The sequence below is a fragment of the Echeneis naucrates genome, chromosome 8, assembly GCF_900963305.1.
Source record: "Echeneis naucrates chromosome 8, fEcheNa1.1, whole genome shotgun sequence".
Classification (NCBI taxonomy): domain Eukaryota; kingdom Metazoa; phylum Chordata; class Actinopteri; order Carangiformes; family Echeneidae; genus Echeneis; species Echeneis naucrates.
Genome location: NC_042518.1, coordinates 893,377 through 902,813, shown reverse-complemented (window position 1 = coordinate 902,813; position 9,437 = coordinate 893,377). Strand labels below are relative to the sequence as shown.

Here is a 9,437-nt window from a genome sequence, read left to right as displayed (position 1 = left end):
TCCTAAATTGGCAGCGGCGCGCGAGCCAGCAATCAGTCCACATGCCTTCAAAATAAAATCCGAATGATAATTCATTCATTCACCCAGTTCAACTTTAAAAACTTTTTTTTATTCTTCTTTACATTCATAATATTTTTTACTCCAATCACTCCCTCGAAGAAATTTCCATTTTGTGATTGCAACAATAAACGACTTTCCAAAAGTAGAGCACAAAAACAGAAAGTGACGTAACTCAGTCTTCTTCTTTGGTTTTATTGGTGGTTTACTGTTCGATCCCCGCACCAGCTGCAGTCCTGACAGGTCCTCATCAGACCGGAACAAAAGCTTCTGACTCACACAAAAAACATAAAGAAATGAAGATTTACCAACAACGTTGTTTCACCTGTAAAGACATGTTACTGGCTGATGTTGATTTAAGACTGAAGGACAAGTTATTTTGTCATTCAGGAAAAGATTTCATGAATAAAATTTTACTTCATCTATATATTATTTGATTTGATTTCTTTCGGTTAAATAAATATAAATAAATTTATCTGATGTTCAGGCCTGAAAATGTGATCGTTCATTCAAAGATAAAAACTTGGAGCTAAAAAGGTTTTGAATAAAAAAATATGTTTTTTTTATTTGGTGGTATTTAATATAATAAAAGCTGGTTGAAGCATCGTGAATAGTTTCACTAAAACACCGTTTTTAACAAAATAAAATGCATTTAAAGGCATTTTATTTCCGCGAAGCTTTCAGCTCCTCTCCCTGCCGACTTGCCGTAGCAGTCTGGCCTGTCTCCATGGTTACCGAAGTAAACATCGCCAGTTTCCGTTTCATTCCCTTTAAAAGTGAAAAATGTGTTCCGGTTCGGATCCTCCGGACCTGGACCGGTTCTTCACCGTGTTTCAGGGCTCCTCCCCGGAGGACGTGTCTCACGCCCGGCAGCTCTGGAGCTCCTTGTCCCTGCTGCCGCCGCTCGAGTCCCGGCTGGTGTCGGCCGATATCCGGCAGAGGCTTCCGGTGTCCGGACCGTCCAGACCGTCCGGACCCTCCGGACCCTCCGGACCCTCCGGACCCTCCGGACCACCCAGCGGGCCTACCCTCCATCAGAGACAGGAGGAGCGGCGGCGGTACGAGGCCATGGCCGACCAGAGGAAGGAGATCCTGGCTCTGCTGCGGCGGCAGAGGGAGCAGAGGATCCGGAGGGAGCTGCTGTCTTTGGGCCACAAACCCTCCGAGAAGTCCGGCAGAGTCCTGAAACCAGAAAACCCTCCAGAGCCAGAGGACGAGGAGCTGGTCCAACAGCTGCAGTAGGACCGGGAACAGGACCGGGACCGGGACCAGGGCCGGGACCTGGGGAGGGACCTGGACCGGGACCAGGGCCGAGACCAGGACCGGGACCGGGAATGGGAACAGGACCTGGAACGGGAACGGGGCCAGGACCTGGGGAGGGACCGGGACCAGGACCAGGACCGGGACCTGGGGAGGGACCTGGATCGGGACCTGGACCGGGACCAGGGCCGAGACCAGGACCAGGACCAGGACCAGGACCAGGAACAGGACCAGGAACAGGACCGGGACCAGGATCGGGACCTGGACCGGGACCAGGGCCGAGACCACGACCAGGACCGGGAATGGGAACAGGACCTGGAACGGGAACGGGGCCGGGACCTGGACCGGGACCAGGGCCGAGACCAGGACTGGGACCAGGAACAGGACCGGGACCTGGACCTGGACCGGGACCAGGGCCGAGACCAGGACCGGGACCAGGACCGGGACCAGGACCAGGACCGGGACCTGGACTGGGACCGGGACCTGGACCAGGAACAGGCACAGGAACGGGACCCCAGAACAGAACACAAACAAATACCTGCTTCAGTTTGGACTCTGATCTGGTTCCGTTGGACTCCATCTGTAGATTAAAGTGGACTTACATTAGAAACAAGCTTCGTTTTCCATTTACCTGAAAACAGCAGAACCTCTCAGACCCGGTCCAGATCACGGCCCTGTTTATTTCATTTTAAACAGAAACAGTTTGTGGTCGGTGACCTTTGACCTTTAGAATCTACTCACACACTGTGTGTCTGAGGAGCCTAAAACTTGCAGCTAAACTAAAGACCACAGACCGTATTGAAGTCTATGGGAAAATGTCCCTCTCCCTCCTGATGAGACTCTGACCTGAGAGTTTTCTCTTCTCTTTATCAGCGACAACAACGTGCTTACCAACAAAATGAACAAAAATAACACACAACACACGAGGGACACTTTAAAGAAACATTTTCCTGCTCTGTAGCTTTACAAAAAAGAAACAACACGAAGAACTGGATGGATAATTTGTGATGAGACACAGTTCCTCACAGCGAAACAAAGAGCCACCTGAACAGTCTCGTGAAGTGAAGCCTGTGTGGATATTCAAATTGAGAACGTCGAGCGGAGAAGACAACCATAATAGGACAGGAAGCGTCCTGCTGGCTGTTGGTCTGTGGTCCGTTATCTGTGACGTTCCCCGTCCACAGGCTTCAGGAGCAGCTTCAAAATAAGTCCAGTTTAGGTCACACACAGCGTTCCATAAAAACAAATCAGATTTCAGGTGAGCAACCTCACTAAGTGGGCGTGGCTGCGTTGTTGTGACATCACAAAGTGGCAGAAGTGCTGACGGTCTGCCTGTAGACCTTTAAACCTGAAGGCCCGCAGATATTCAGCTGTGCAGCTCGTGTGCAGGTTTCAGTTTGTGTCATGATGAGAATTTGCCATGAGGTGTCAGCAGAAGCTCATTGACGTTGTGTGTGTGTGTGAAATCAGTTTTCTAAATAAAAAGGTGAGGACGCTGCAGCTGAAGTTGTTTATCTTCCTCCTAACTCATTGTCTCTCTGGAGCTGCTGACTTCCCCTCACTTCGCTAATTCACCATAAAATTTAGAAACTCTGCGGTTGTGTTGGTGTCTGATATCTCGGCAAAGCAGTCTTCTCTCTCCGGGGTGGAAAACGATCACCGTAATATCTGCACGCCAGCTGTTGCTTTCTCAGTTTGCTGTGCTTCATTACAGCTCATATGAGAACGGCGCTCTGGGGGAGTATTATGGTCAGTGGGAGCTGATGTTCCTGATATTTAACTGACATTTCATACAGAGCCTCAGGAGGCCGCACAGCCTGAGCTGATCTGATGGATGTTCAGCTGAGTCTAAAGGTGCAGCTGTCTTAAATTTGGTGTTGTTGGAAACCTTCAGTTCTGTATTTTCTGGAAGTATGGCGTGATGTTTTAGATCCATGATTATTTTTCTGGTCTTCTTCATCTCTGATGGGAATTCTCTATGAACGCCACTCTGAAAAACTCTTTCCCAGGAACAGTTAACGCTGACATATCAATCGTACAAACGTTTCTACTTCTGTCAGTTTCATCAGTTTCTAATGAAAACATAAAAATGTAAAAACATTTAATTTCATCAAACAAACAGCAGGAAGAAGAACATTCGACAGGTTTTAAAATCTGATAGTTATTTAAACTTTTAATTTCCCTGAGCAAATTAGACTTATTGTTAGTGTGCGTCTGTTTGTGTCTGTTGGACATAAATTATTATGTGACAAAGTTTAATCAATAAAAAAACTAAATAAATAAGAGTAAGGCTGTAAACATCAGCTGCCTTCCCTGATACATGAAGAGTAATGCCACCACAACACAAACACACACACACACACACACACACACACACACCTCCCTTGCTGTGGGAATAAGTGTTTGTGATCAACAAGTTTTTCCTTCATCTCATTCGCTGCACGTCCCTGCAGAGGGACAGTGTGTGTGTCACCATCTGATGATTAAAGCAGAAACTCACTGATAAACTTGTTCCGACGTCTCCAGAATGAATCGATAGAGAGCAGCTTGATTTGATAAACATCATTATCATTCATCTGCTCAGCTCGCCGGCGTTCAGGTCAGATTATTTGTCGCCTGCTGGTGTCCCAGAGTCCCGGTGTCAACCAGCTAACGTAGCGTAGCATTAGCCTGCTCACACCTTCAGAGGAGAGTCTTCCATGTTCCTGATCCAGACCGAGGCCAACAGGGCGGCTCCAAACTCAGAGGCCTCCCCATGTGAGTCGGACTGTGACGGCCCACTGGGTTTGTCAGGTAAACCAAAGATTATCCTCTGTCTGAACCAAAGCGGTCCAGATGGCCTTGATCTCAGAGTACTTCACAAAGTCCAACCCAAAGACCGGAAACTACTGAGGAGGAGGGACATTTTCCCAGAGACTTCAGTGCAATCTGATCTCTGGTAATTAGGTTGAATCCTGGTCTAAGGTTTCTCTTTACAGGCTGCAGAGTCCTGGTCCAGGTTTATAGTTCACCTCGTTCTGCTGTTTTTCTGCCTCCTGGTGGAGAAATTCAATTACTGCAGGTTTTAGTTTATTTTGTGTCCTGAACAGTTTTTATCCGTCTGTGTTCTGCTGACAGCAGCAGGTTGAACAGGCTAGTCCAGATGTTGCCGGGCCAGATGGGACCTGAGTCGCTCCAGCTGGTTCTGGGTCTCCTCCCAGTTGGACCATCAGGCCATCAACCTGTCGACTTGGGTTGAAGACACAACAGATCAAAGAGCTGCTCCCTGATGCAACATCCCAGTAAGAGTCCCGTGGTGGATCGGCCTCCTCGGGCTCAGTGGTCCACCCTGGGGGGTAACTGGACTCTGAGGTCGGAGGTCGGTTGATCACAGACAGCTGCACAGAAGCAACGAGGATATTTATGGGTCCGTCTGCAGCCTCTCTGTCAACCTGTTGTGTAAAACAAGAAAAAGACGTGTGAAACAACGAAACAAAGCACCTGGTGCCAACAGAGCAGAGAGGGACGTGTCCCTGAGGTGATATATGGCCGTCCCCTCTCCTTTAAAAGCTGCAGGCCCAGCGGGTTGCTTTACTGGTGATCAGCACGACGGGCCGGCTTATGAAAGTCACTCTTTTAATGAGCAGGCTCGCTGCTGCTCTCTGACTTTGAGCCGTCCTCTGGGACCAGAACCGTCTCAGAGCTCCTTTAAAGTGCCACTCTGGATGTTTGATGGAGCCTCGCACTAAAACATTTTACTGCTAATACACGGACATGTTCGATATTGTACCTCTACATCTTGGCAGCAGACAGAAGAACTGGCTCTGGAAACAAACAGGCCTTCCTGGTCCTTCTGGACAAATCCATCCAGCTCCACGTCGAGCTAGATGTTTGACGAGGCGTTTACTGGACCTCATTTCAGCTCCGCATGCACTGAATTAACATTCTGCAACACTTCAGCTGCCATCAAATATCCACACAGTCGGGCCACAGACTCGTTTTCCTCTCTGATTGTATTGATTGTTAACAATGAGAATTATTTTTTAATTAATTAAGTTACATATTGCAGTTTTACTGTCTGAGAGCGGAGGAGCTCCAAACTGTGATGGCAGGAGACGAGAATAAAAGCTGTTCAGTGTTCAGTGTTATAAAAAAATCAGTATCACAGAAAAACCCTTTTTTTATCACTTCTTCTACTCCAACGGGGAAATGATTCAACAGATTTTAGAGTTGAGTGATTTGATGATTGATCCTGTTTTAGATGCATCTTCACAGAATCGGCCAATCAGAGCTGGTATGCTCAGAGGATCTTTAGCCTGATGAGGAAATCATGAACTCAAACAGCAAACAAACCATCCAGAGACACTGAATGTGAGTTAATAAGGACGGTTCTGCATCGATCGGCCTCTGCAGAGGCAGAACAGGTGTGGGGGGGGTCATGGGAATAAGGTCTATTGGCACTGGGGGGCTTTCTCATTACAAATGAGTTGTATCATCTGTTTTTGATGTAAACCTCCAACCTGCCCTCCCCCCTTTGCTCCAGATGCCCCGTCTTCAATCTATTTGTGTTAGTAATGGCGGTGATGTCAGTTGGCCTGTTTAATTCTGTGTTTCATTAATGGAGAAGGTCACTCTGCCTGTTTGTTCCTGCTGAAAAATGCAGCTCCATCTTGAGAAGAAGGATTTCTGTCATCAGGTCCCATTAAGCTCAAAGGCAGCGCAGAAATACACATCCGATAAATCGTCCGAGGCCCGACGCTGAGATGAGACATTCATCACCAAGGTTTCACACAAACGACAAAAACTTTCAGGTTTCCTTCAGCAGTGTTTTGGGTCGAATTGGTCTTATAATGTCTGTTTTTACCTTCTGAACCTTTTTGGTCGACAGATAATCATTTTAAAAAGTGTTCATATTTTAAAAGCAAACTCAAGATGGTCGTTTTTATTCTGGCTATTAATAGAATATTTATATTTATTTATTAATTTCATTTTTAGTTTATTGATTTACATATTTTTCACATACTATTAGTCATTCATATTTATATTACCTCCGCAGCGTTTCATTCAGTCATTTACTGGATTTATTTCCATTATATATTTTCTTTATCTTTCTAGGTTTTTGTGTTTCCTCAGTTTGAACGCACTTAGGTTTGGTGTTTAAATATAAATATGTAAAAATATAAAACTGTTCAAAGTTCAGTTTCTAACTTTACATTGTCACATTCAGTGAGCTGACACTTTAACGTGTATTGAAAATATAAAGATAACATTTATATTTTGATTTAGATAATAATTCACTGATTAAATGTCAGCTCGTTATGAAGATTAAGAGTGCTCGTGTTTATGTAACTGTATAAAAGCATCCCTAAATGTCAGTGCCACAGTTCATCACCTCATTTGTCTTATTTTGAAAAAGTGAACTTTACAAAGTGGCTCATGTGGATCAATAATCAATGAGTGTATTTTTATAAATGAATTAACATTTTGCGTCTTTCTCTGGCTCTGCTGTTGGAAATCCTCCAACGTCCAGCAAGGCAGCGAAACAGAAGCTTTAACTGCATCTCATCACAGCCCCACAGTCCGTTCATGTTGACTCATCAGAAAAAGGCAATCATCCTCCAGAGGTCCGAGGTTCAGGCCATAAACTCACTGTAACATCATGAAGTCGTGTTTCTCTGTTCGTCGAATTAAACATGAATTAAACATGAACGCTGATCGGATCCATAAAATGAGTCTGAATGAAAGATCACTGTCGTCGCCCTTCAGTCTGTAAACTGCTGCTTTCTAATCTGGAGGAGAAGGTGGATCTGACCTTCTCTGTCCTCTCTCCTGATTGGATGCTTCAGTCTGTAGCCCCGCCCCCTAACCCCTCCCCTCCTTCCTGGTCTATTGCCCTCTAAATGGAGCATCGTTTAAAAAAATGAACATCATGTTGTGTTGAAGACTGTAAACTGGAGACTGAGAGCAAAACTCATCAGGGAGGAGGGACATTTTCCCATAGACTTCAATATAAGGGAGGAGGAGGGACATTTACAGGCTGACGTCTGTTTACAGGCGTTGAGACTCCAGATCCTTCTCCTGTCCATCACACTGAACATCATTCTGTCATCAGAAATGCTAAAATTGTGACACAACACCAAAAATCTAAAGCCATAAAAGCACGCTTGCTTTTCAAACACCAATCAACAAACCCGATTTCAGTAAAAGTCCACATGAAGCAACAGATTCTGCCATTTATCTAAAAACAAAAACACGCAAACCTACAAAATCGGGTGTTTTTTGAGCTCGTCACTTTGGAAGATCACAGAGTTTAAAAACTGAGGAAAACAACAACGCAACCCAGAAGTGCTCCCGCCGCCTTTTGTCTCCATTTTGGACCAATCAGGTCCGGATATTGCTCCATATTGCATCCATATTCATCAGGCGCGCTGCAGACACGGCCAAAAATTAGCAGCTCAGTTTGACTCTGAAAATGTTAGCGTGTGTTAGCATCAGCTCTAATTCTGTTTGCAGGAGTGTGAACTGGAACAGAAGACAAACACACTGAGAAGATTTACTGGAACAGAAGTAGAAAATCTTTATCTCCCTTCAGCAGAAGCCCAACAGCATCAGTCGCAGTGAAGCTGGGATTGTTTTGTCTCTTCTATTTACTGTTATGTGCTCTGTGCTGTTTTTGCAGGAAGATTTAAAGTTAATTCTGACCTGGAGGAGACGATCAGTCGGTGTGTTTAACGTGCTGGAACTGAAAAAAAGAGTCAGGAAGCAGGAAGTGGAATACATAGATGAATATATGTAAGTGAATACATTCAAACAGAAGCGACATCAGTGCACAGAAGGTTGATGAGCCACTATAGTCCAGCACTTTTTACAGTCAGGCAGCACGAGGATTTAGAAACTTGTGTTTGGATTATGCCGACCCCAAAACGTCCTCGGCCAATTTAATCCCTGCTGGTCACAATCCACGCTTTACATAAGCCCGACTCCTCGGGCCAGGCGTCCTCAGCAGCTGCTTTTCTGTCCAACTCACCACAAATGTCCAAACCTGATCCCAAACATGATGACAGCCTCATCTGATTCTTTTTTTTTGGGGGGGGGGGGTTAAATCTGCTCTAATCAATATTTCTCTCTCAAAAGTGAACAAAATGGCCAGATGGCTGGAAAGTGAGTCAGCTCCTCTCACTGTACTCATCATGTCAACATCAGTGTTTCCCCAACTGCTAAACAAGCTAAATAATAATAATCCTTATTATTATTATCATCATTAATAAATGCAGGGCTGTACAGACATTCAGGGAGGCAGGGGAATTAGAAAAAACTGTCCAGGGACCAGACGGGTCGATTTGTGCACAAAATCAGCCGAACTTACAACAGAATTTACATTTTTTCTTTGATATCAATGTAAAGTAAATATTGTTGATTCAGCTGTATTTTTCTCCAGTTCTAAACTCTGCCGTCAACCTTCCCTTCGAGCGGCTGACTAATTATTTGGTTCAGATTCATCACGAAGCTCAACGCTGAAGCTGAAGACGTGAGCAGTGATTCAGAGGTTTGGACTCAGGACAGCCAGACTGTGATTCACCAAATCAATCAGCGCACAAAATCCATTTCAGTCCGGGCCGGTGATTCATCGCCTTCCACACTCGGGAGCGAGAGAAACGTCGGCTTGTCAAAAATCTGAATGGATGGATACAACACATCTGTGACCCCTCAGAGTCGGACACTGACGCTCTGAATCCTCCCCTCCGTCAGGATTAGGATTTATCTCCTCGGTATATCCCCCTGAGACTCACATATAGAAAATTAATGCAGGTAATTTCCACAGAGGTCAAAGGTGAACGGCTCCCTGCAGGCCCTCCAAGGACCCCGTGACTGTTCAGCACATTAACGCCGTGAGAGGAACGACCCTTTGACCTCCGACTGATGAGGCTGCCGGTCACGTTTCCTCTCAGTGAAACAGAACAGAACCGTCACTTTCCATGAAAATATATTTTATAGATAACAATGACGTCAAAGCCTCTGATGCTCTAAATGTCTGATTGTCCACGTCTCTCTGTCTTTATTCTGCCAACACAATAAACTCAGAAGCATACAGGACTAAGCCACAGACTCTGACAGCTAGGCCTCTGATTGGCTGTGACATC

General features: G+C 45.5%; 1 protein-coding gene across 1 annotated transcript; it reads left to right on the top strand.

Moving 5' to 3' along the window:
- The first annotated feature begins 840 nt into the window (after positions 1-840).
- On the top strand, positions 841-1,299 carry hoatz (HOATZ cilia and flagella associated protein). Its single transcript, XM_029507987.1, has one exon. It carries the CDS (start codon positions 841-843, stop codon positions 1,297-1,299), a length of 459 nt encoding a protein of 152 aa, XP_029363847.1.
- The last annotated feature ends 8,138 nt before the right edge of the window (positions 1,300-9,437 follow it).